The 27,530-nt window shown below is 48.7% G+C and overlaps 1 protein-coding gene across 1 annotated transcript in view; it reads right to left on the bottom strand.

Annotated features, from left to right (window-relative positions):
• Positions 1-23,687, bottom strand: part of LOC102855545 — a 28,492-nt gene extending 4,805 nt beyond the window's left edge. Inside the window, exons 1-6 of the mRNA XM_006880688.1 lie at positions 23,193-23,687; positions 22,109-22,238; positions 12,127-12,297; positions 2,800-2,870; positions 1,708-1,850; positions 1-139 (exon numbers count right to left, since the gene is read on the bottom strand). Of these exons, the coding sequence (XP_006880750.1) occupies positions 1-139; positions 1,708-1,850; positions 2,800-2,870; positions 12,127-12,297; positions 22,109-22,238; positions 23,193-23,687 (1,149 nt within the window). The remainder of the gene's footprint in view (positions 140-1,707; positions 1,851-2,799; positions 2,871-12,126; positions 12,298-22,108; positions 22,239-23,192) is intronic.
• Positions 23,688-27,530: the final 3,843 nt, after the last annotated feature.

Genomic DNA, 27,530 nt, shown 5'->3' with positions numbered 1-27,530 from the left:
TAGAGGATTAGCCCCAATTTCTTGATGCTCTGGAGGCTGAGCTGGTGTCTCCTGTTTTGTTGGAGAAGGTTCAACCTCCATATTGAGTTCTGGTGTTATAGTAGTATCCAGTTTACTGCTGGGCTGTGGACTATTCAACCTGTGTAGTAGGTCCTGGTGTTACAGTAAGCTCTGGGTGCCAAGTCTGGGCTGTAACACCACTCCAGTTTGGTTGTTTTGAATGGTCTTCTCAGGAACATTAGAAGAAGGCACTGTAGTCTGTTGTGGAATGTTCAACCTCAAGAAAATGTGGGAAAGGTGTAGACTTTTGTGGGGCTGTAGAAGGAATCATGACAAGAGCTCGGTGCAAAGGTTGAGCTGTGACACTAGGCACATTTAAATGCCGACCCTGATATTGATCTGTTGGTGAAACTGTTACCCCTTGAAAATGGAAGGCTGAGCTACCTCCTCCTTAGGTGGCTTCAAAAATTGAACTGGGGTGGCCTGTGGGTTTGTCAAAGATTCCACCACGTTAGGAAGCTCTGAAGGCTGTGCTAGGGCTCCCGACTGGACTGAAGGTTCTCCCTTATTAGGGGACTCGCTCAATTGATGAGGAGTTCTCTGCTGGACTGGTAAAGGTTCACTCTCCTTAGAAGGCTTGGGAGTCCAAGGTGGGAGTTGCTGAAGTGATGGAAAAGACTCCACTTCTTTAGGGGGTTCTAAAGATGGCACACAGGCTGTTGGTCTGGAGATGGTTGCACAATCTCAAAGGGAGGGCTCCAGAGGCCTTAGCCCTGATCTGGTGAAGGCTCTAACTCCTTAGGAGACCCTAAAGATACAACTAGGACCTATGGTTGCACTGAAGATGGTTCAGCATTCAAGGGGTTCCTGAGAGGGAACAAGACCCTCCTGCTAGACTGAGGAGGCTTGAACTTCCTCTGGACACCAGGATGGGGCTTCTTGGAGAGTTAGGGGAAGTTCAACCTGCCTGGGGAGCTCAGGAGACTGAGCTGGGAGCCCCTGCTGAGCTGGAGAAGATCCACCCTCCTTAGGGGGCTCTGGCGTATAAGCTGGAGACTGTTTGGGATGGATAAGGCTTAATCTCTGAAGGGGGTTTTGAAAGCTTAGATGGGACTTGTTACTGAGTTAGAGAAGGCTTTTCCAGCACAAGGAGCTCTCAAGACTGTATTTGGCTCCCCTGCTGAACTGGAGATGTTTCAATCTCTTGTGGACACTGTGAAGTTTGAAATGAGTTCTTTGGTTTGTTGGAGAAGATTTGACCTTTATAGGTGACTCGAGACTGGAGTGGCCCTCCTTGTTGTGTTGGTTAAGATTCACCCTCCTTGGGGGGCCTTGAGGTGGTAAGGAGGCCTCTAGCTGGGTTGGAGAAGATCCAACCTCTGTAATGGGTTGTGAAGTTAAAGTAAACCCTAGATCCAGATGGCCAACTGTGGCAGTGGGAAGAGCTGAATGCGGAGCTTCACTTGAATCTGTAGGTGAAACTGTCACCTCATCTTGTCCTGGATGTTGAGCTAAAACCTCTTCAGGTGGCTCTGAAGGCTCAGCTGGCATCTCCTGAATATTTGAAGATGATTCATTCTCCTCAGGTTGTTCTGGAGGCTGGGCTGAGGCTTCTTTCTGGCCTGAAGGAACTGACACCACGTCCGTGGCATCTGTAGGTTCTGTTGGATTATCCTGCTGGATTGGAGAATCCCTTCTGTAGGAAACTCTGCAGGTTGAACTGGGGCCTCCTGCAGAGTTGGAGATGAGTCAACATCCTCAGTAGTTTCCAGAGGTTGTAATGATTTCTCCAGCTGGAATGGAGAACGTTCAATCTCTGTGGGATACTTTAGAGACTGAGCCAGGGCCTCCTGCAAGATTAGAGATGGCCCACCTTCCACCACGAACTCTGCAGGCTATGATGTATTGAGTTGTGGCATCCCGCTGGGCTGGAGCAGGTTGAACCCCTGTAGTTGATACTAAGGTTTTGATAATAATCAAATGTGGACGTTTCAATGTGATACCAGGGAACACTGGATGCAGGGTTTTTTACCTTGACTTGGAGATGAAATCATGATTTCATGATATTGTGCTGCTGATAGTTACCGCCTCTGTAAAGGGATTTATAGGTTGATCCAGAGAGTCTTGCAGAACTGAAGAAACATCCTCAGAGAGCTCTGAAGGTAAGATCGTTCCTCCAGCCGTGTTGGGTGTTCATACTCCTTGGTGGAGTCTGGCAGTTGTGCCGAATGTTCAGTATTGTCACTGAGACTTGGAGGCTGAGCGGGATTCTCATTCCAGGGGGAACATTTTGCATCCTCCTTCTTGTCCTCTGTGAGTTGTAGTGGGAATTTCTGTCCGACTACAGAAGGTTGAGTTCTCTCAGGAAGATCTAGAGGTTGAAGTGGATCATCCCGCTGGAAGGAAGATGATGTGACCACCAAACACTGTAGGGGGATCTGGAGTCTGGGCTGCTTTGTTCCTCAGCTGGAATAAATTTATTCTCCGTAAGGGATTCTGGAGGCTGCACTAGGGAAACCTGTGGTGTGAGAGTCTGACCAACCACAGGATCAATTTGATATTTTTGGCAAGATGTAATGAGCCTCAGGATGACCCAGAGGTTGAATTTTCACTCTATCATGCAATGAATGTAAAGTTAAACTGGAATGTGGGAACTCTGGGTGACAAACTGGGACCTCTAAATTAAATGTTCCGTCTCCTCAGTGAGCTCTGGAAGCTTAGAGGAGTCCTCCTGCTGGGGTGGGGTTTCCATCTTCTCAGAAGTCTCTCGAGGCTGTGCTGGGTTGGAAAACTCTGAACCTCAGTCATGGGTTCTAAAGTTACAATAAGCTGCACACCATCAGCAGGTTTAACTGTAACACTGGGCAAATCTGAAGGATGAGATTGATTCTGTGGCAGTTTGCATTATAACCACTGTAGGAGGAGGCACTGGAGGTTGAAGTGGGGCTTCCTGCCGGTCTGGAGAAGACTCCAGCTCCCCAGAGAGCTTTACAGGCTGTTGCGTGCCTTCCAGCTGTTCTGGGGAAGGTCCAATTTCTTCAATGGACCCTGTAGTCTGAACAGGTACCTCCTAATGGAATGGCGAAGGTTTAACCTCCTGGAGAAGGGTTGGAGGCTGTGTTGGCACTTCTGGTAGCACTGGAGGAGGTTCTGTTCGTTCAGGCTCTGCAGATCATTGGAGGTTTCATTTGTTCAGGTAGTCTTAGAGGCTCAGGTGGACATGGCTGCTGGCTTGTAGAAGGTGATGGAGGATGAGCTGGAACTTCCAGCTGGATTGGAGAAGGCTCACCCTTCCCAGGAAAGCCTGGGAAGAGGAGCTCTTGCCCAGCTGGTGAAGGTTTAGCCTCTTGGGGAGACTTGCGAGGCATTGCTGGAGATTCTGTTCCCCACAGGGAACTCTTGGGGGGAACCTGGAACCTCTTGCTGGACTGGAGAGGTGCCAGCCTCCCCACGGTGCTCTGGGGCAGATGTTGCACATCCTTGCTGGCTTGAGGTAGGTTCTACTTTCTTGGAATGTCCTGAGAGAAGACCTTGCTGGAGTGTAGGTTCAACTTCCTCAGAGGCCTTTGCAGGTTGAGCTGGGGCTTTATGTTGTATGGGAGGGGCTTCAACCTCCACAGGGGGCTCAGACGGTGAAACTGGGGGCACCTACAAGAATGTTGAGGGCACAACATCCTCAGGGTACAAAAGATGAGCTGGGAACTCTTGAGCTGCAGGCACAAGTGTCCCAAGGTACTCCGGAGTTGTTGGGCCTCTGCCTGTACTAAAGGCTGACCTGGGAGCTCCCGTTGGCTTGGAAGCTTTCGAGGCTGTGTTGTAGCTTCTGGCTGGAATGAATTGTGAACTCCTTCCTAGGGGCCTGGGATCTGTGCCAGAACTCCTCGCTGGCCTGAAGATGTAGGCTCCTCTGGGCATGCTGGAGGTGGCCCTGGGGCCTCCTGCTGGGTAGAAGGCTTGAGTTCTTCTGAAGGTCTCTTGCTGAACCACAGAAGGTTCACCTTCCTCAGAAGGCTCTGGACGGTGAGCAGGGGTCTCCTGGTGGATTGGATTGGAGGTTTAACCTCCTGGGAGGCTTGGGAGGCTGGGCAAAGGCTTCCTGCTCAGTGGGACCCCACTGAACTCCTGAAGGGGCTCCCGAGTTAAGGTAAACTCCACACCTGCCTGGTTAACTGTGACACTGGACTGTGCTGAATGATAAGTTGGGGGTTGTAGATGGATAGAGAAATTGCGCCTGGGTTGGGCAGAGTTCACCCTCCTGAGATGCCTCTGGAGAGTAAGGTGAGGCCTCTTGTTGGATGCAATTGGTTCCATCTCCTTAGGGGGTTCTGGAGGTAGACCTGATGGATTGGTTGGCAAGGGTGATCCCCCCACCCCCACCCCCGGAGATTCAGTATTTTCCTCAGGATGCTCTGGAAGTTCATCCGTTCCCTGTAGGAGTTCCAAAGGAGGGGCACCATATCAAATATGGGGTCCAGAAGATCATAATCTTTGGGTTGGATTGGTCGTTTCAATAGTTTTCCAAACGTACCAGAAGGCCCGACCACTGCCTTAACAAGCCATTGCCGCTGTGCTAAATACTTGTTTCCCTTCCGCATGGAACAACATAGCCAGCCGGTGTGGAGCTACGAGTAGGAGAGGTGGGTGAAAGTCCCCATGACCGGCGGCCTTCAGCCCGATTCATCTCAGGAATTTCCACCCCTTACTTTTCAGTGGAGCAGGCAGATGGTCATTGAGTTCCCGATGAGGCCTTGTGGGGCGGCCCTGGCACCGAATCAGGGACCTGAGACCCGGTCAACATCCGAGTGATGCCAGGGACCCCTTTGTCTCCAAAATTCCCTGGCTCAGGCAGGGGCACCAGCCTTAGGGGCGATTGAGCTGGTGGTTGATCAGGGGCTGGTGAAGTCCAGGGCTCGTTCAGTTCTGGGAGGTTTCAGGGGTCAGGGAGCTGAGGCCCAGCGCGGAATGTGCAGGCCACGCTGCCTGGATCAGCAGCAACAGTGGCTGCAACCTGAAGAGGTGCTAGGGACTCAGAGGCACAGCGGGGGGCCCCCACTGGAACCTCTGTTCCGGGTTCCAGTGACCCACGTGGGCAGCCCTGAGTCACGTGCTCTGCAACGGTGGCCCCTCCCACCGCAGGCCCCGCCCTCTTTAGGACTCTTTGTCTGGGTTTATTGCTTTGATTTTTTTTTTTTTAAGGTCCTTCATAGACCAGTCACATACCACTCTGTTGAGTTTCCAGTCACATACCACTCTGTTGAATTCGTTTCCTAGAATCACCATGAACGTGACAGGACTTCACGTCTCCTGCCCACCCCAAGGCCGGATCAGGGCCCATTTCCTCCCTGCAGCCCTCAGAGCTTCGCTAGCTGTCAGCAGAGGCAGGGCCGCTGGTCTGTTTCCAGCAGCCAGAAGCTTCCTCCTCCAAACTAAAGTCCATATGTTCTCCTACCCGATGGCAGTGCTGATTCCAAGAAAATGAGCGTGTTTAGTGCGGGCCTACTGGGCCATAAAGACACGTGTGAAGCTCTTTCACTCCAAAAGCTCTTTCTTCCAAACGGCATATCCTCCTTTTTCCATATTAGATTATCAGCTCAGTCCTCTATTGTTGTTGTTGTTGTTATGTGCCATTGAGTCGCTTGCGACTCATAGCAACCCTATGTACAACAGCCCTAAACTCCGCTCTGTTCTGTGCCAATCGCACTGTCTCTGACACTCTCATCCCAATTATCCCAGTCACTGAATCAATCCACCTCATAGAGGGCCTTCCTCTCCTGCGCTGTCCCTCCACCCTCCCAAGCATGATGTCCCTCTCCAAGGACTGGTCTCTCCTCACAACATGTCCAAAGTATGTTAGACGGAGCCTCAGAATCCTTGCCTTTTTGCTCCTTGTTAAAAAGTGATCCAACAGAATGTGGAAATTACCGAACAATATTAATATCACAAGCAAGCAAAGTATTGCTGAAGATCATCTAAAAACGGCTGGAAAGGAACTGCCAAAAGTTCAAGCTGTGTTTAGATGAGGCCTCAGCACCAGGGAGGTTGTTGTTGTTGTTAAGTGTCATTGAGTTGAGTATGACTCATAGCGACCCTATGCACAAAAGATCTGAAACCAGTCCTGTCCTGTGTCATCCTCACTCTTCCTGACACACAAGATGCAACCCTCACCCTGTCAATCCACTTAGTGGAGGGCCTTCCTCTCCTTTGCCAACCCTCCACCCTTCCCCTTCCCAACATCATGTCCTTCTCCAAGGAATAGCACCTCCTAGCAATATGTCCAAAGGAAGTCTCAACATTCTTGCCTCCAAAGAGCACTCTGGCTGCACCCTCTCCAAGACATATCTATTCATTTTCTTGGCTGTACATGGAATGTTCAGTGCTCTTCTCCAACACCACAGCTCAAAGGCATCAACTCTTTTTCTATCATCCTTATTCATAGTCCAGATTTTAGATGCATAGCAAGTAATCAGAAAAAGACCATGGCCAGAATCAGATGAAAGAAAAAACGGAAATGGATGTCATAAAAGACTCTAAAGATTGCACTGGGATGTCAGAAAGCCAAATCTAAAGGAAAACATGACAAAGTAAAAGAGCTGAACAGATGGTTTCAAAGGGCAGCTCATGAGGACACAGCACAGAGAGCTGGAATTGGAGGATAAAAAAGGAAAAACTTGCTCTGCAATTCTCAAGCCGAAAGAACTGAAAAACAAGTTTAGGCCTCATGTCACAATGTTGAAAGAGGCTATGAATGACCCAGAAAACATCAAAAGAAAATGTACTGCCTGGTATGTCTGTGTAAGAAGCCAATTTTTGTGTATTGTTACAGTTTCAGGTTATTTACATTTGATGTTTTGTAAAACTCAAATACTGCTATTCTGTACTTGGACCAAATAAATGTCATCTGCTTACTTGTTTTATTTGCCTGCACAGTTCACATTTCCACTGCCTTACCAGGTATACATACGAGTACTACAGGCATGCTCAATTCTTCCCATTTAAAAAAAAAAAAAAGCAGCGCTTAATGGGTTCAAAGGCTTAAAAACCTCTGCTGTTTGCCATAGATGAGTACTTTCTAAAATAAAGCTTTTTCTGGCAATGTTGCTTTTTAAAATTTAAAAAAAAAGAAAAGAAAATGGAAGGAATGCACAGTTACTGTACCAGAAAGAATTGACACTGAAAAATTTCAGGAAGTACCATATGAACAGGAGCCAGTGGTAATGAAGGAGGAAGTAGAAGCTGCATTGAAGTTATTGGCAAAAAATAAGGCCCCAGGAATTGATATGATATCAACTGACTTGTTTTAAGTAAGAGATGTGGCCTTGGATGCACTCACCAGTCTATGCCATGACATTTAGAGGACAGCTGACTGGCCAAGAGATTGGAAGAGGTCTGTATTTCTTCCTATTTTCAAGAAGGGTGATCCAACTGAATGTGGAAATTATCAAACAATGTCATTGATCTCATATGCTAGCAACATACTGCTGAAGATAATTTAAAAATGGCTGGAACAGTACATAGGTACGGAATTGCCAGAAGTTCAAATGGGATTAAGAAGAGGCAGTGACACCAGGGATATCATTGCTGATGTCAGATGGATCCTGGCTGAAAGTAAGGAATACCAGAAGAATATCTATTTGTGCTTTATTGACTATGCAGAGGCGTTTGACTGTGTGGATCATGATAAGCTGTCACTGACATTGGGAAGAATGGAAATCCCAGAGCACTTGATTGTGCTCATGAGGAACCTATACCTGGACCAGGAGGCTGTTGTGTGAATGGAACAGGGGAGCACTGTATAGTTTGGAATTGGGAAGGGAGTAGTACACCAGGGATGTATTCTGTCTCCATACCTGTTCAATCTAAATGCTGAGCAGATTATCTTGTAAACTGGACTCTATAAAGAGGAGTGTGACATCAAGATTAGAGGGAGATGCATCAATAACCTGCGTAATGCACATGACACAATCTTACTTGCTGAAAGTGAGGAGGACTTGAGCACTTATTGCAGAAGATCAAGGAAAGAAGCCTTCAGTATGGATTGGGTCTCAAAATCAAGAACACAAGTAGATGTTCATTGAAATGAAAAAGAAATAAATAATAATTTAAAAAAATCAAGAACACAAAGATTCTTACCACTGGGCCACTAGGAAGTGTCATGATGGATGGAGAGGAGAGTGAAACTGTCAACAGCTTCATCGTGGAGACACATTGCACTGGGAAAATCTGCAAATAGGGACCTTTCCAAACTATTGAGGAGTAGTGATGTCAGTTTGAGGACTAAGGTGCTTCTAATTCAGGCATCAGGGATAGCATCGCTGATATCAGATGAATCCTGGCAGAAAGCAGAAAATACCAGAAGAATGTCTGTATTTTATTGACTGTGCACAAGTATTTGACTGTGTGGATTATAACAAATTATGGCTAACATTGAGAAGAATGGAAATGCTGTTGTTTGTTGTTGTTGTTGTTGTTGTTGTGTGCCCATAGAGTCGGAACCAACCCGACTGACCCGGGGGAGGGGGATTCAGAGGCAGTTAATCACATGGAAATTTCCCATCCTTCCCCCACGGAGCAGCTGATGGCCTCGAACTGCATACCTTCACGGATTGCAGGTGCAGCTTCTTGCCACTGGGCTGTCATTGCTCCCTAATGGGAATCCTAGGACATTTAATCATGCACATATGAAATCTATACCTAGCCCAAGAAGCTGTTGAACAAACAGAATAAGGGAGCACAGTATGGTTTTAAATCAAGGTGTGTGGCAGGGTTGTATCCTTTCTCCAATGCAGGGTTAGAGGGTCCTATTATTAAGTTAATGAAGAGCTTGAATACAATGCAGGATAGAATTAGCCTGCAGCAGTTGGAGAATTAGAACTCAATAAAAAGGTTTTCTTCAGAACTTGCACCACTAAAAACAAAACACATAAAACCAAACAAAATATAGGACACTTTTTGCAAGTCTTGTTCTTCAGTCATGTATCCCCTTTCCAGGCTCTAAGTTGGCCAGCCTGGTCCACGTGGGCCAGGCTCTGAGCTAAAGGCTATGGGATGTTCACAGTCTATCTGGAGAAACAAGATGTACAAACAGCAGAACTTCTCACAGTGGTGGAAAATATCCAGCTCCTTCTCCAGGACCCCTTTCTCATTACTTCTGGTCAGGGGAGTTTTGCCTCGTGGATGGTACCCCTTCGAATCCATGTTGTTGTTATGTGACATCAAGTTAACTTCTATTCATAGTGACTTTATAAAAAATAGCCCCGAACCCTGCCCTATCTTGAGCTAATCTCACTGTCTCTGACACACCTAGCCCGTTACCCCAGTTGCTGTGTCAATCCATCTCATCCAACGTCTTACTCTACTGTGCTGTCTCTCCACCCTTCCAAGAGTGTCCTTCTCCAAGGATCAGTCCTTCCTGGCCACATGCCCAAAGTAGAGATGGAGATTCAAAATCCTTGCCTCCAAGGAGGAACCTGGTTTTACCCTGTCCAGGACAGACTTTTTTTGTTCTCTTGGAAGTCCATGGTATATTTAATACTCTTCTCCAGCACCACAACTCAAAGGCATCAATTATTCTTCTTTCACCCTTAGTCATCATCCAGCTCTCTGATGCATAGCAAAATAATTGTGAAGACCATGGTTTGGATCAGGTGTACTTTAGTCTCTAGATTGACATTGTTGCTCTTCAGCATTCTAGAAAGGTCCCTGACAGCAGACTTATCCAGTGCAGTTTGTCTTTTGATTTCCTGACTGCTGATGTCAAGAGTGTTGATTGTGGATCTGAGCAAGATGAAATTGTTAACAGTCCCAATCTCTTCTCCATCTATCATGGTGCTGCCAATTTGGTGAGAATCTTTTTTTTTTTATGTTGAGCTTCAGTCAATATTAAAGGCTGCAGACCTTGACCTTTCACAGCAAACCCTTCAGGTCCTCTACAGTTTTGGCAAGTAAGGTTGTGTCATCTATATAACACAAGTCGTTGATGAGTTTTTCTCCAATCCTGATACTACATTCCTCCTCATAAAGTCCAGCATCCAGAATTATCTCTCCTGAATATAGATTGAAAAGGTATGGAGGAAAGATGCATTGCTGACACACTCCTTTTTTGATTTTGAACTGTGCAGTGTTTCCTTGCTCTGTTCTGACCACTGCTTCCTGGTCCAAGTGTAAGTTTCACACGAGCACAATCAAGTGCTCTGGGATTCCTATTCTTCTCAAGGTTACCCACAATTTGTTGTTATCCACACAGTCAAATTCCTTTGCATAATTAACTGAACACAAATGGACATCCTTCTAGTACTCTCTGCTTTCAGCCAAGAGCCTCCTGACATGATGCTTCTAGTGCCACAGCCTCTTCTAAATCCAGTTTGTATCATCTGACAATTCTTTGTCTACTGTTCCAGCCATTTTGGGATAATCTGCAGCAGGATTTTGCTTGTGTGCGATATTAGTGATATTGTTCAATAATTTCCACACTCTGTTGGGCAACCTTTTATTGGAATGGGAATAAATATGTATCTCTTTCAGTCAGTTGGCCAGATAGCTATCCTCCAGATTTCTTGGCACAACCTGGTGAGCATGTTTGGGGCTGCATGTGTTTGGTGAAATATGTCAATTGGTATGCCATCAATTCCTGGGGCTTTGTTTCTTGCCCATTCCTTCATAGCAGCTTGGACTTCCTCCTTCATCACCTTGTCTCTTGTCTCTTGATTATATCTTATTTCATGAAATTCTTCTTTGTCAGACATTCTTTTTGGTCCAGTGACTCTGTACTCCTTCCATCTTCTCTTGATGCTTCCTACATCACTCATTATTCTGCCCAAAGCATCCTTAAGTATTGCAAGTTGAGATTTGAATTTGCTCCTCAGTTTCTTTAGCCTGAGAAATGCAGAACAAACTCATCCCTTTTGATTTTCTGACTTCAGCTCTTTGCATATTTCATTATAATACTTCGCTTTGTTTTCCGAGCTGCCCTTTGAAAAAATCTTTTCAGATCCTTAAGTTCCTGACTTCTTCCCTTTACTTTGGCTTCACTGTGTTCTAGTGCAAGGTTCAGAGCCTCATCTGACATCTATCTCTATCTTTTCTTCCTCCTCTGTCTTTGCTATGACCTTTTGCATTCTTCATGGATAATATTCTTTATATCCTCCCACAGCTCATCTGGTCTTCATTCATTAGTGTTCAAAGCCTCAAATCAGTGCTAGAGATGGTTTTTTAAAATTCAATTGAAAGAGAATCAGTGTCAAATTTTGGTTCTTGTGGGTTTGTTGTAATTTTCTTTTTTTTTTTGTGGGTGGGTTTTTGTTTTTAATTTTTGTTGTTGTAGTTTTCTTTAGCTTTAGTTTGAACTTACCTGTGAGTGTAGTTGATGGTCTTGAGCTTCTTCAGCGATTCTTTCCACAGATGTAACCTGATTCCTGTGTAGTCCATCAGGTGAGGTCCATGTGTATAGTTGCTGTTTGTGTTTCCTATACAAGGTATGTGCAATGCAAAACTCGTGCAAAATTCTATTTCCAATCGCATCTCTCTCATCAAATATCTATTTTCCGACTACTGATCCTTCTTCCTTTTGCTTTCCAGTCACCTACTGTTGCTCTCGAGTCATCAACTGTTCCAAGTTGTAGCAAGAAGCTGCGCCGCAATCCTGAAGGCATGCAGTTTGAATCCACCATCTGATCTGCTGGAGAAGGATGGGCAGTCTCCTTCTGTGGGATTAACTGCCTCTGAAAACCTGCTGGAGGGTCCGTTATGGGTCGGTTCTGACTCGATGGTCAACAACAACAACAACAACCCAATTATTACTAATGAATCTTGGTTGCATATTCAAGCTATTTCTAATTGCAAAAGTTGGTAGAAATTTTCTATTTCCTCCTCTTTGGCTCTGATTGTTGGCGCATATATTAAAATTATAGTGGCATTAACTGGTCTTACTTGTATGCCTATGGATTTTATCCTGTCACAACATTGTACTTCAGAATGAAGCCAGAAATGGTCTTTTTGACTATGAATGTGATCCCATTGAGAACCGCCGGTGTTGACAGGTCAGCCCAGTGACTCCGATGATGGTGTCCCACACAGTACAGGTGTCAGGAGAGAGCCCAGTGACTGTGATGATGGTGTCCTACACTATACAGGTGGCAGGGGAGAGCCCAGTGATGCCAGTGATGGTGTCCCACACTGTGTAGGGTGGCAGGCCTGCAGAGGCCTCAAGAAGAAGTGCTTGGCTGTCCGGGAGCCTCAAATGAGCCACGTCACAGGTGAGCCCACAGGTGTGGGTGCTGACGGGGTAGGCTGGACAAAGGCCTGTATCACAGACAAGGGGTATGAGCCTTTCCACACGTTTATCGAGCCCTCTCAACGTGCCAGGACGTGGGAGCATCTTCCAGGAAGATGAAGGAAAGCCCGTTTATGCATTGGACAGACATCTGTCAAGCACCCACTCTGTTCCCAGCACTGTGGCTGAATGGATGATAAGACCGGGCCTGCTCTCCAGAGCCAGGAAGACTAGGCGTGTACACACCCGCCACTGACTGGGGAGGCAGAGATAAGCTGCGTGGGAGAGCAGAGCAAATATCACTACTTACTTGCAGCTGGGGCAAACTCAGGGGGCTTCCTGGAGGAGGGGCCGGCTGGGCACGATCCTCCTATCGTGGCCCCCACCTGTATTTAACTCTTTTTCACTTCCCCACCTGTATTTAACTCTTTTCACTTCCCAGCGTGGTGGTCTGGCTGTCCTTGTGAACTCTGCTACTGAGCTGGGAGCACTTGGTGCCCAGCTCCTCCTGCCAAGTGCTGTGCCACTGGGTGCCAGGCACTGTTCTAGATACTAAGCCCACAGGAGTGAATAAAACATGAAAGCATATCCCTGGAGTTTTGGTTTGTTTTGCTTTGTTTTTAATAAGATATGTAGTTAATTACCTATGTGTTATCAGGTAAGTGAATAGAGAAAAAAGAAACGGGGCAGATGGCTGAGAATATACTTTTAACTAGGATGCCTCCTCATGGAGGAGGCAAGTTTTCACTCAGCAGTGAAAGGAACAGACACACCCTCCTTCCCCCCACTGACCCCCAGACTTCCCAGACATCCCTAGGCCCCATTCCCAGGCCTGAGCATGAGTTTACCTTGGCCCCAGTAAGAACCCACTCAGAGTCGGTCTAAATCTAGAATATCCAGAGATGGCAGGAGGGCAGTGAAGCAAGGCGACTGAGCCTAGCTAGTCCCGGCTGGCAGCTCCCTGACCACGTGGGGCGTAAACCTCTCTGGGTTCTGGAATTTTGCATCCTTAGATATTCCCACCCCACAGACTGGGTACAAGAAAAGGGCAGACATGGTCTGGGGGAACCAATAAATGTCAGAGCCACATCAAACGGCCCTGAGGCGAAAGCCCCACAACCATCCGGGAAGTGGGTGCTGACACCCGCTGGCCCTGCACTGCCCTCCAGGTGAGGGAGGACAGGAGCAGGGAACCTACGGCCGCCACCTCCCTCTCACTTAGCCCGAGAGGACAGAGTTACCCTGAGCGAGCGTATAGGGTCCCTTGGTGTGCTCAGGAAGTGTCCGTACTCAGTCATGCCCAAAAGCTATGGCCTGGTCCTAGAGCAGCCAGAGGGGGTCTGCCCAGAGAGGACACTGGACAGGCATCCTGTGACAGGCACCATGCTGCCCACCCTCTGGGTCACTCCCACTCACACTATCAGCGTTAGTGCCTTTTTCCCATAATGAAAAAATAGAGAAGACAGAATCCACCCATGATCCCAACTTCTTGACAGAACCACCACCGTCTGTGGATTGAACAGAGTTCCAGTATTTTGTACCTACTCTGTAAAAGTGGAGCTCTGATGCCCTAGGGGTAAGAATCCATGCTGCAATCCCAAAGGCACATGGTTAGGATCCTATCAGCTGATCTTCAGAAGAAAGATGGGCAATCTCTTCCAGTGCAATTTTGTTGTTGTTGTTCTTGTTATGTGCCGTCGAGTTGCTTGTGACTCATAGCGACCCTATGTACAACAGCCCTAAACTCTGCTCTGTCCTGTGCCAATCGCACTGTCCCTGACACACCCATCCCGATTACCCCAGTCACTGAATCAGTCCACCTCATAGAGGGCCTTCCCCTCCTGCGCTGTCCCTCCACTCTACCAAGCATGATGTCCCTCTCCAAGGACCGGTCTCTCCTCAGTGCAATTTACTACTTCTTAAAACCCACTGGAGGGTCAGCTATGGGATGGTTCCCACTTGACAGCACACAACAACAATAAATAATATAACGTTGAGGCCGACAGAATAAAAGAGTCAATTTCCTCCTAGTCTTTTTCATATTTATGTTTTTGTGTGTTTCAAAACCAACACAAAACAATTTTCTGTTTGGATCTTTTTGGTGGTTTCCTTTTTTTAGCATCTTGCCTTGTATTTCACCATAGTTTACATACCATTTCCCTATTTTTGGACATTTGCATTATTTTTTTATCTTATTTGTTATAAATCTATGTACCTGGTGTTTTTAAGTGTGTAACACTGTGGTGGCGGCCGTGTCTCTGGGATGTTGGAAGCTATGCTAGCAGTATTACAAATACCTAAAAGAGTTGCAACACGTAAGCATTTTTATGGGCAAAATAATGAATGACTCAAGAAGCATCAAATGACAATAGAAGAAATACATATTTGGTGCATAAAAAAACCTGATTAACATTCAATAAGTCAAATGACCAAGTATTGATGGTCTTCAAGTAGACACTGTACTGAAGATATTGGTGGAAAACAAAACTGTAGGAACTGACAGAATGGACATTAGGTATTTAAATAAACAAAGGCAATGTTAGAAACCTCACTCTTACCAAGACAGCTGAAAGTCAGCTACCTGGCCAACTGACTGGAGAGGTCTGTATTTGTTGTACCTATTTCAAGGAAACACGACCCAAGTGAATGTGGACATTATCAAGCAATACCGTTAATATCACACACAAGTAAAATCTTGCAGATGTGAAAAACAGAGCACGACACTGCCAGAAATTCAAACTGGATTCAGAAGTTAAGTGGTGTTGAGTCAGAGCCGACTCACAGCTGACCCTCCAGCAGGTTCTCAGGGGGAGTAAATAGCAGAGCAGCTGGTGGATTCAAACCACATGCCTTTGGGATTGCAGCGCAGCTTCTTATCACTGAGCCACCAGAGCTCCCTGAAGAGGATTTGGAATGAAGTATAGTGTTGTGCACACCAGATGGATCTTGGTTGTGAGCAGAAAATACCAGAAAGGGGTTTTCTTGTGTTTTATTGTGGCTAACATTCAGAAGGAAGAGAATTCCAGAACACGTAATTGTGCTCATGTAGAATCTGTCTGTACACCAATAAGTAGTCACTCAAACAATACAGGGGGGATATTCAGGCCATGGTCTTTTCAGTCACTTGCTATGCATTTGAGAGCTGGACAGGGAACAAGGATGACAAAAGAATTGATGCCTTTGAACTGTGCTATTGGAGAAGAGCACTGAACATCCCCGGAACTGCCAAAAGAACAAGCAAATAGGTCTTGAAGAAGGTGCAGCCAGAATGCTCGTTGGAGACAAAGATGACAAAGTTTTGCCTCTCATATGTTGGCATGTTGCTAAGAGAAGCTATTCCTTGGAAAGCAAAAAGAGAGGAAGACCCTCCCCCACAATGAGGTGGTTTGACACAATGGCTGCAGCAGTGGGACAAGTGTGTCAGAAATGATGAGGAGGCCACAGGGCAGGACGAGGCTCACGTGTGATGATCACAGCGTTGCTATGAGTCGTACTTGACTTGATGGCACTGAACAGTAACGTGGTTTAAAATCAGGAAAGGTGTGCAAGGGTCACATCCTTTCCCCACTCTTCTTCATTCTGTATACTTGAGCAAGTGTATCCAAAGAGCTGGTCTGTAAGAAGAATGTGGCATCAGGATGGGAGGCAGACTCTTTAACAGCCTTGCAGATGACACAACTTTGCTTGCTGAAAGCAAGGAGAGCATGAAGCTCTTAGAGAAAAAAGGTTAGACTACAGCCTTTAATAGGGATTTCCCTAACACATGTATTGTCGTAAATGGACCATCATAAGTGGAGAAAAGATTGACATTGCCAAGGGTCTAATTTTATTTGGATCCACAATCAATGCACATGAAAGGAGTAATCAAGAGACATACTGTATTGGGCAAATCTACTGCAAAACCCCCACCAAAAAAACCCAAAAAGAAAACAAAATTGCCTCTAAAGTGTTAAGAAGCAAAGGTGTCACTCGAGGATTCAAGTGTGCCTGACTATTTTCAATCACGTCACATGTACGTAAGCACCCTGGTGGCCCAGTAACTAAAGCGTTAGGGTGCTCACAAAAATGTCAGTACTTCCACCAACCCACCAAGCGCTCTGAGGGAGAAAGATGAGGCTGTCTACTTGCATTAAGACTTACAGAATGGACATAAAGGGCGGGGTGGGGGGGTGGAAGCAGAGGGATGAGGATGTGCAGGGGGAAAGGGGAGTAATCATGGGGTCATGGGGTTGTATAGTTTGTTGGGTGACAGGGTGAGGGAAATTGGAAGAATCTGTTATGGAAAACAATGTATTAGGATTTTGTAAATAAACTAGTATAATGTTTTAAAAACCCATGTTTAAAAAAGATTTATAGCTTTTGAAACTCAATGAGAAAGTTCTACTCTACCTCACAGGGCTACTGTCCATTGGAATTGACATAATGATGCAGGGACAAGCTGCTTTGAGGGCAAAGAAGGGAGAGTGGGCCCAGCAGACAATGAGAACGTCCTTCCCTGTCACCCTCTTCCCAGGTAGGGCTGGTGGACTACGAAGGATTAGCTTGCATTCAGCCCAGGCCTCAAGGAGGGCTGAAAATGGTCAGGGCTGTGAGTCCAGGTCTGGAGGCAGTGACTGAAGTCCTCTTAGGCCACAGACCTGCTGCCTGACCTTTTCTTCACTAATCCTCGGGGTCTTGTCTATGAAATGGGCGTGATAATAACTCCCACCTCACAGGCTGTGCCGATTGGGTGAGATAATAGATAGAACACGTCTGGGATATAATAAACATCCAGGGACGGGTCCTGCTGTTACAATATTACTATTATTAAGGAACCCTCAGCCACTCAAACTCTGGCCTGGCCACGCCTGGCTCCCTGAGTTCCTGGTGCCACACCCCACACCCTACACTCTTCCGTATGTGTGCTAGGCTTTGTCGGGCCCTCCTCACCCACCCAGGAAGCATCAAAGTTCTGAGGAATCTCTGGAAGGGGTAGCACTCTGGAAGTTTGAGGAATGGGAGGAGACATGGAGAGTTGGTGTTGGCTTGGATTCCCAAGGACCCCTGAGCTTGATGGGGAAGGGCGCCCAGATAAAGGGATGTACTGGGTCCTGACCAGGCACTCAGGCCCCAGAAGGGTCAAGATAAAGGTAGCTGCTACGTGCCAGGCTCTGTGCTAAGATATCATCCTTGCCTCACAACAATCCTGAGAAGTAAGAATTGTTATCTTCGGCGAGCTCTGGTGGTCTAGTGGCAGGAAGCTGCACTGCAATCCCAAAGGTTCGCGGTTCAAATCCACCAAATGTTCTGCTGAAGAAAGAGGAACAATCGCCTACTGTACCAGTCAGATCCAATTTGATGGTACACACATAAAAAAAAAAATCATAATTTAAAAAAATCAAATAAGGAAATTTTTTAAAAAAGAATTGTTATCCTCATTTTATAGACAAAGAATAGGGCTCTGCTGGCACTGTTGGTCCCTCTCACCACACTTCAGGAAGGGGTGCATGGACAGTGGAGGGCCCCGGGGGGGACACACAGACCCAAGGCTAACAGCCCACCTGAGTAGCCCCTCTGTGGCATCTCACCTTCCCCATAACCCCCCACCTGAGTAGCCCCTCTGTGGCATCTCACCTTCCCCATAACCCCCCACCTGAGTAGCCCCTCTGTGGCATCTCACCTTCTCCATGACCCCCCACCTGAGTAGCCCCTCTGTGGCATCTCACCTTCCCCATAACCCCCCACCTGAGTAGCCCCTCTGTGGCATCTCACCTTCCCCATGACCCCCCACCTGAGTAGCCCCTCTGTGGCATCTCACCTTCCCCATGACCCCCCACCTGAGTAGCCCCTCTGTGGCATCTCACCTTCCCTATGACCCCCACCCGACTCCCTTTCTGCCTCTTCTCAGCCAATGACCCATCCCAGGCATCCTCTGGCATCATTTTGTGAAAAGGACACTAGTCTTACCCAGGTAGTTGTTGTTATGTGCTGTTGGGTCGGAACCTGCTCGTAGTTGAGTCCCAGATGGAGGTTTTTCTGCTTTGTTTAGTTTTTAAATTTTTATTTTATACTGGTTTCCTTACAAAGGCCGTGTGCGTTGTGTTCACACTGTCCTTCATTCATCCAGTGGGTTTTCAGAGGCAGTAAATCATCCGGCCTTCTCCTGTCACAGCTGGTGAAGGCAAACCACTTGCTGAGGTGGCAGCACAACTAAGCCACCAAACCCCGAGGCAGCTGTTGCTGCTGTTTTTTGTGTGAGGTGCCATTGGGTCGAGTGTGACTCACAGTGACCCGGTGAACAACAGTCCTGAGTCCTGTCCCATCCTGTACCATCTTCATCATCTCTGACACACTTGACCCCATTGCTGCAGTCACTGTGTCAGCCCATCTCATTGGGAGTCTTTCTCCCTTTCCTGACCCTCCACCCTTCCAAGCTTGATGTCCCTTTCCAAGGAATAGCCTCTTCTAGAAGCAAGTCTTAAATATAAGAGAAAAAGCTTCATCATCTCTGCCTCCAAGGAGCACTCTGGTTGCCCTTATCTGCTCATTCTCTTGGCCGTCCGTGGGATGTTCAGTGCTCTTCTCCAACACAACTCAAAGACATCAATTCTTCTGTCATCCTTATTCATTGTCCAGCTTTCAGACGTATAGCAAGTGATTGAAAAGACTATGCTCTGAATCAGGTGCAGTTTAGTCTTCAGATTGATGTCATTTCTCCCCACAGGAATCTGTGACTACATCTGAGGAAAGAACGGTGGGAGCAGCTCAATATCAGCAGTCAAAACCAGGCCAGCTGCTGACTGTCGGACATCAACTACTCGTGTGCAAGTTCAAACAGAGGCTGAATAAAATGAAAACAAGTCCATGAGAACCAAAATATGACCTTGAATCTGTCCCATCTGAATTTAAAAATCCTCTCAAGAACAGGTTTGAGGTATTGAAGGCTAGGGATCAAAGACTAGAGGAACTGTTGAATGACGTCAAGGATAGCAACCCTGAAGAGAGCGAAAGGTCATTACAAAGACAGATGAGAAAGAAAAAACCAGAATGGAGGTCAGAATACAATTTCCTCTCATAATGCTGTTTATGAGGACTTAAGTCTCCCAACTCTTCCCACCTGGCCCCTGGCCACACTGAGCCCCAGAAACTCCCCTAAGCCCTGGTGTCCAGCTCAGTGAGCCTGGTGACCTCCCACCACACCAAATTTGCCCTGTGTCCATTGTCCTCCAGACAGAGTCCCTAGGGCTGACCCCTCTGCTTGCTAACTTTGGGAAGACTTATCCCCCCTGAATGTTAGTGCCAATGTCCACCATGCTTCCTCACTGGGCACAGTGAGCTGTGGACATGAGAGAAATGATGGGCTTGTGCTGAGAAGCTGTAATCTACCCCCAAAGCTGTTTCCACTCCATATCGTCACCAGCAGCTCTGAAAGGCCCTAGAAGGAGGTGTCTCTCTCAGGCCCCAGATCACCATTCAGTGCCCTGTCTGGCCTGACACCCGTTCTGATCTGGGCCTTGGCCTCTCTCCTCTACTATGGGGCCAACAAACACCAGCCGCCTGACTGGAGGTCTAGGGAGGAAGCTTCATGTTTGGTGTCTCCTTTCTTCACGGAGCTCAAAGCACTTTTATAAGCATTAATGGCCTTCATCCACGCTGGTTGTTGTCTTGTTTTCATGTTTTATTATTAGCTGAGGTGTTGTGTTTAACCCTCAGGCACCCCAGCAAGGGGGAATTCCCCAAGCCGGAGGCAGAGAAGAGGGAGGACAGAGGACGCTTCCACCTGCAACTTAGCTGTCTATAGAGCTCCCCAAACCCTCAACAGCTGTCAGGAAAGGCGTCCCTAAGAGGCCACCAGCCCCAAGGAGGAAAGCATTGGCTCTGACAATGGCTTGGAGACCACTCCTCACTCTGGCTGATTATGCCTTCAGTTCAGTAAAGAAATAGTGTTGATATGTACCTTCAAGTTGGAACTCAGTCGTAGATGACCCTCCAGTGGGTTTTCAGAGACTGTAAAATTGCACGGGATGAAATCGTTCATCTTTCCCCCATGGAGCAGCTAGTGGATTTGAACCACTCGCCTTTAGGATGGCAACATGACTCCTTAACATTGGGCCACCAGAGCTCCCTAAAGAAATAATAGTGTGTTTGATTACTAGATGCTGCACTAGACCTCAGTGCATTTTATTTGAGGTGTGAATGTGTATGGTATCATCTTTCTGAAAATCCAAAGAATACTGCTGAACTAAGTGTCGCTGAGGGTTTCAGATAAGGGACTGTGGACCTGTGGTCGCTGACAGTAGGGAATTGCATTGCATCTCGGACACTGATCCCAGCTCCACACAAACACCAACCCATGCAACCCCAGCACCTCACCTCCTTCCATTTTATACTGGAAGAAGCTCAAGGAAACCCTGAGAGGTTGAAGGACTTTGCTAAAGTCACACAGTAAATTTCAAGGTAGACACTCAACAGCAGGATGGTTAAGTACTCCGCTGCCAACCCAAAGGTCAGTGGTTCAAACTCACCCAGCAACTCCGTAGAGTCAGCTCCCACAGAGATTACAGCCTAGAAAACACTTTGGGGCAGTTCTGCTCTGGCACATGGGATTGTTTGGAGTTAGAATAAACTCTACAGCCCTGGACAACAACTTTGGGCATGGTGTTGGGAGGGGTCAGTCCTTGGAAAAAAGACATTATGTTGGGAAAGTGGAGGGTCGGCTGAAGAGAGGAAGACCCTCAACGAGATGGGTTGGCCCAGTGACCATAACAACGGGCTCGAGCGCAATAGATTGTGAGGATGGTACAGGACAGGGTCCTTAGGAGCAGTAGTTGACCTGTCGGCATCTAACAACTACAGCAATTGGCACTGGGCCTCGGTCCTGGAGTCCCGGCCATGCCTGCCTCAGCCCCCTGGATGGGGCCTGCCTATAGCCGAGAAATCACAGCTCGCTTGATCTTTCTCTAGCCCGTTCACAAGGAGTTTGAAATGGAAGTTTGCGTGGAAAGTTTTTCGATTTCACGGGATTGAAACCAGATGACCCTGAGCAAACAGGCCCCACCAGCAGGCGTCCTGGGTGTGAGCTGCGTTCCACACGCCTGTTCCCAGCCGGCCAGGGCAGGGGGACCCGGGTCATGGTGGGGCCCAGGCCTCCACCTCCTGCCTCCCCGGCTGTTCTCCCTTCTCTCCTCGGTGCATCTGGTCCGGAAAGCTCACATGACTGAGAAGCCAGCAGACGGGAGCTGTGGACGCGGCACAGCAGACGGAGGCATCACGCTCATGGGAAGGAACCAGAAACACACCTTCCCTCGGAGATCAGCTTCTCCAACACCCTTCCATTTGTGTCTCAGTTTCCGAAGAGAAAGGTAGCCATTCTTCATTTATGACCACCCATTTCCAATCCTTTGTCTGTTGCTTCCCTTGCTAATTCATCCTAGACGCTGCGCTGTAATCCCGAAAGCATGCAGTTCAAATCCACCAACTGCTCCACGGGAGAAGGATGAGCAATCTCTTCCTGTTCTATTTACTGTCCCTGAAAACCCATTGGAGGGTCAGCTATGAGTCAGTTCTGACTCTAGGACACACAACAACATGGCCCATGTAATGAGTCCTGGTGATAAAACAGACATTCCGCTACTAACCGCTGAGAAGTCAGCAGTTCAAATCCCCAGCAGGGGAAGGTGGGGTGTCTGTGGGGAGAAGACCTGGTGATTTACTACAGTAAAGGTCCCGGCCGAGGACACACTGTGGGTCGGCTCTGCTCTCCCACACCAGAGTCCTCATGAATCAGAACCGACTTGATAGCCCCCAAGAGGAGCAACAATTGCACAACTACAGCAAACACCCTGGAAGTGGGGGCTGTACCTGAGACTCTGGGCTCGCAGGTGGACAGACACAGCCTCCCCTGTAGGAACTCTTGGCCACACTGGGCAGTTGTCCACAGCCCACAGAGACCTGAGTCGATTGGTTCCTTGTACGAGGAATGAGCTGGATCCTAAGGGATAGGGGAGAAAGGATTTTCAAGGGTAGGGGTCAGACCTGGTGGCTCTGGTAGGTTTGGGCAAGGTCTACAGAGATGAGGAACTGGTGACGAAGGGACCAGGTTAAAGGTCACTGAAATTTGTCCTGGAGGGTGGGGAGCAAGAGGGCATGTCATGCCTGCTGTAGCCTGGCTGGGGTGTGACAGACTCTGGGCTGGTTTAGGGGGTCCCCTCTCTCAGGCGTGGTCCCTGAACCATCTCTGTGGTCTCCCCACACGAGGACTCCTCTTGGCCAGAGCTTGTCACCAATGGGGTCTTCGACCAAATGACCGAGCTGAGCTGACCCAAAGGTCACCTACCATGGTGACAATCCCTCCTGAGCCAGACTCCAAGTCCATGCTGCTTCTAGAAAGAGGAGGCCACAGGGTACGCTGGCCATGCACCTGTGTTCACCACGCTAGGAAGTCATTGTTCACTTGGTCAAAAACTACTAAGACTTGGCACTGTGGTGTTTTTAAAAAAACCCAAAAAACAACAAACTTCTCATCTTTTAGAGATATAACTACTTATGGGCAAAATAACATGATGTCTCAGAATGTTTAAAATACCAAGAAAAGCATGGAACAGGAAGTCAAAAAGATGAGAGAATGTTGATAAGTGTTGGTGGGGGGTCATGGTACTCTTTTTTTTTTTTCTTCCTTGTGCGTGTTTGCACAATTTCTTGAGACAAGTCTCAGGTGGCAGCATGAATATGTGCATTTTTTTTTCTAGGGTGCAACCCCTCTGCAGGGCTGGAACAATGTCAAAGTGACCCCACTTGTTTGCACATCTAATTAGTCTCAGGTCCTATGCACGCTACCTGCCTCAGCCCTCACTTGGCTGTCCTGTCCAAGGCCCCAATGTCTCCAGGCTGCTCTCTGCCCTCATCTAGTCCAGCAAGCCCCTCACTTAGCGGGCATGGAACTTACATCTAGTCTAGTTCTACAGTTGGACATGAACCTCAGCTGTGTGTTTGGCTTGTGGAGTTGATGGCAAGTCCCCAGCACCCCAGGGAGAAGGGACACTGGAAACAGAGAGCCGTGCCAGGAGATCAGGGGCACGGGCATCACGCCCTTGGAGTCCTGCCAGGGTGCACAGTACTGGGCGATGGCTTCCAAGGAAGTCCAGTGGTGACCGTGCATGCTCACACCCCGGCCTGCTGGACAGGTCTTTGTGGCCACAGACAAGGCTGCCGTCCCCTCCCTGTCTGGGGCCTGCCAAGCTTGGTCTGCGAGTGGGTCTGGTACAGGCTCATTCAGCTCTTTGCAGAAATGACAACTGTGTCCTGGGGGCTGAGGCTCCTCTGGGCTTCCAGGGCCTGGGGTACAGCTGGTGGGAGCAGGGGGTCGAGGGGAGAGGTGCTGATCTTCCAGAGCTAAAGCCAGCGGGTGGGAAACTGAAGCTGACTCATAGTGACGCCACATGTGTCAGGAGAACTGTGTCTACAAAGTTTCCAGGAGTTGATATTTCAAAAGTAGATTGATAGATCTGAGTGGACTTGAACCTCTAAAATTTCAGTTTGCAGCTGAAAGCTTAACCATTTGTACCCGTAGGGACTCCCTTTCCAGAAGAGTCTGTGTTAGCTGCCATGTGAGAGGGGGATGAGGAGAATTATAAGGGAGAAAAGATTAAAACTGTCCATGACGTCCTCTTACTTGGATCCACAATTAACACCCTTGGTGTACCCGCAGTCAGGAGATCAAGCGACATATTGTACTAAGAAAGTCTGCAGGCAGAGACCACTTCAAATTATTGAGGAGCAATGGTGTCAGTTTGAGGCCTAAGGTGTGTGTAATTTAAGTCATGGTCTTTCCAATCATTTGCTATGCATCTGAGAACTGAACAATGAAGGATGACAGGAGAATGGATGCCTTTGAGCTGTGGTGTTGGAGAAGAGCACTGAATATCCCATGGACCGCCGAAAGAACAAACAGATATGTCTTAGAGAAAGTGTAGCCAGAGTGCTCCTTGGAGGCAATGGTGATAAAACTTTATCTCACATACTTCGGGCATGTTGCTAGAAGAAGCTATTTACTGGAGACTACTCACAGACTATCATGCTTGGAAGGATGGAGGGTTGGAGAAAGAGAGAATGACCCTCAACCAGATGGACTGACATAGTGGCTGCTGCAGTGGGCTCAAGCATGTCACAGATGAGGATGGCACAGGAGAGGACAGAGTTCAGGGTGGCTAAGGGTCATGCTTGACTCGAAGGCACCTCCCAACAACAAAGGAGAAGGAGACAAACTTGCTCGTCCTGGAGCCCTGCCGAGCAGCTCCAGTCTGGCTAATTGAAAAAGCATTCCTGCTGATTTCTTCCATCTTCTCCCAGATGCTTAATGAATAAAATGGCTTTTCCGTGCCTCCCGAGCCGCCACACACAGCCTGGGCAGGCCCCGCAGTGCCGTGAAGGTCCCACAGCTCGCTTTTCCCAGGGCCCCTCCCACCCGGCGCAGACCGGGAGGCGGTTTCTCAGTCACGAATTGGCCTGTGAGGCCAGTGAGCGCCTGGGCCTCCTGCCAGGAGCGTGAGACGGAGAGCTGGGCTCAGACACCAGACACTGTCCCCAGCGTCTGTGCTTGGCCTCACCGCCCTTGGCCCTGCTCTCTTCACCTCTGAGCCTCCCTGGGCACCCAGCCTCCTGATGAAGGAGCCTGTGGGCGGGTGATGGAGCAGAGTGGAGCTACTGGGGCCCGTGACCGTGGGTCTGACCTCCTTCCCACAGGACGTAACTGCCTCATTCCCACTCGACACTGCAGGCTGAGTGGGCAGGCAGACAGCTGTGGACGCCCAAGAGTGACTCGTGCTGACGAAGGATGACTTGGGGACAGTGCCTGGGGGGTCCCAAGGCCCCACAGTCAGCCCAGTCTGCAGCTTGGATGAGCCTGCTTTTCCAAATCCATTTCAACCGAGGGCCAGGAGCCCTGGCCAAGGACTGAGCTGGCTGCCCCCTCCCTCCTGGACCACCCACGGGGGCTCTATCAGCTTGTGTTAGTCTCCAGATTACCAGCCCGCTGTCTCTGAGCTGCACAGGCCACCCCTCTCCTGGCCAGCTGCTTCATTCCAGCACTGACCCGGGGCGGGCATCTGAGCTTTGGGACTGAAGAGGTTAGATCAACCCAAAGAAGCTCCCACCTGGACGGGCCTCTATACCGAAGACCCAGCATCTGAGAGCTGCTGGCACGGAGGGGACAGTCCTGCTCACACAGAATTGGCCCCACTGAGTCTTGATCTCCCGTCCCCGGGTTCTTCCCAGTGTTCCTCACATCATCCCTGCCCTCCACCCCTAACATTTGCTTGCACTAGTTCCTTCCTCTCTGCAGATCTAGATCCTGCCCCCCTGTCAAGGCCGGGTCATTTACGGGGCCTGGGGCACCCTGCACCCCAAGCAGGGAGTAAATGTCCTTCCCTTGAAAACTCACAGCTCATCTTACAGCAAAGTCCCACAACCTGGCAGACTCAAATAGCAGCCCTGACACTTCCCAGCAAGGTGACCTTGGGCTGGACACTGAGCACAGTTGCCTTAAATGTAAAATATGAATAATTATAATAATGGTGATACCAAAAGACTTTTACAGAATTTTCAACAGGACTAGCATGCAGCTTGCCTCCGACAGGGCTTGACACCTAATGGCTGCTCAGTAAACACAGCTGTTGTGATGATGGACAAGGCTGTGGTGGTGGCAGGGGTCACAGTTTCTTGTTTTATCTCTGAGAGGAGTGGAAGTCCCCTGTCATCCGGCTGCTGTGTTCCCTCTCCCCTCCCGTCCCCCTGCCACCCCTGTGACCTGTGGAGTGAAAAGGACGGGCACAGCGTAGAGGCCCCATAAGAACTTGGTTGAAGTATAAAGAAGTGGGGCCCCACTGGGAAATCAGACGGCCTCACTTCCCCAGCAGTGGACAGGCCTGAGCCGAGCTGACTCATGTGGTCAGGCTACCCCTTTCCAGGCTTCTATGCGAGCCAGGGCTCCGGGGCGGCCCTGGAGGGGAAGACTAGGCCTCAGGCAGGGTCACTCTTGGGACTGCATGTGACATGGAAATTGTCTTGAGCCCTCGTGGTAGCTGGTTGCTTCTGCAAAGAAAGGAAGCATCTTGGTCCCTCTTCACACAACAAACACTGAAAGCCGAATGGCCAGCCCACCAGTAAGCGGTCTCGGACGAGTCCCACACCTCTGAGCCTCGTGTCTGTCATCTGCATGCCGGGCACTCCAGGAAACACCTACTTCTAAGTGTTGTCCAGTGAGATGATAAGGCACAGGCTGGCCAAGGTAGCCTTCAATATTTAGAATGGCCCCTACTCCCTCCTTGTCTGGGGAGTTGGAGTTCTCTGGCCTGTAAAAATGGATCCCCCCACCCCCGGAGGCTGGTGTGCACTGTGTAGTTCCTGCACTGTGCTCTGACGCCTGGGGGCCCCCCCGAAGGCCGAGCTTAGGGGAGAGTGGCAGGAGCTCAGGACAGAGCCCAGCCCGCTGCTGTGGCTTCCTGTCTCCACCAGCCTCAGGAGCCTCAGCTGCCTGCCTGTGTCGAATCCCTTAATTTGAGGCCTGTCCCAGTCTGCACTAGCCCAAGGCCTGGATGCTAGAAATTCTCCTCCATCCTGGGTCTGCCTAAGCCTGGGGATCCCTTCCAAGCTGGACACCCTGAAGCTTTGAACACAGAGGAGTGCAGGCACCATTACCCTCAAGCCCAGCTGAAACTCACTTTGAGCAGTAAATTTGCCTCTGGTTTATCTGGAGGAAGGAAAACGACGTCATGAGGTAAACCGCACAGCCTGAAACCGAGAGCCCGGGTTGCTTTTTAGCAAAAATCACTTGTGCATGAAGGAACAGGGGAGCCAGGGCCCTTCTGGTCAGAGAGTGACCGGGAAAGCAGAGGGAGACTTCAAACGTGGAACCACAAGAAAACAGAGGCCCCTGGAGTGTGTGGACATCAGAGGCCAGGCACCATGGCTTCTGGCCAGCTGAGGAAACCTCTTCTATGGGGAATGTCACCTCGTTGGGCAGGGCAGGCTCAATCAGCTTCTCACAAGGTCTCGGGCTTGGAATGCTTATGGTGGTGGGAATAGTGACAGTGACAAGAAAAATCAAACAGGCAATGACAGGCTCCGTTCACGTGTGCCTGTTATCTATTACCTCCTCACGTTAGGACTCTGTAATACAGGCACTACCCCATTACTGCTGAAGAAGAGGAGGCCTATGGCTTTTAACCTCTGAGCTATAAGAGGTTGCAGGATGCACCCCAACTTGCCCCAGAACTGTGACCCCGAG

The sequence above is a fragment of the Elephantulus edwardii genome, unplaced genomic scaffold, assembly GCF_000299155.1.
Source record: "Elephantulus edwardii isolate Elephantulus edwardi_28Jun2011 unplaced genomic scaffold, EleEdw1.0 scaffold00009, whole genome shotgun sequence".
NCBI lineage: Eukaryota > Metazoa > Chordata > Mammalia > Macroscelidea > Macroscelididae > Elephantulus > Elephantulus edwardii.
This window is presented reverse-complemented; position numbering and strand designations above follow the sequence as displayed.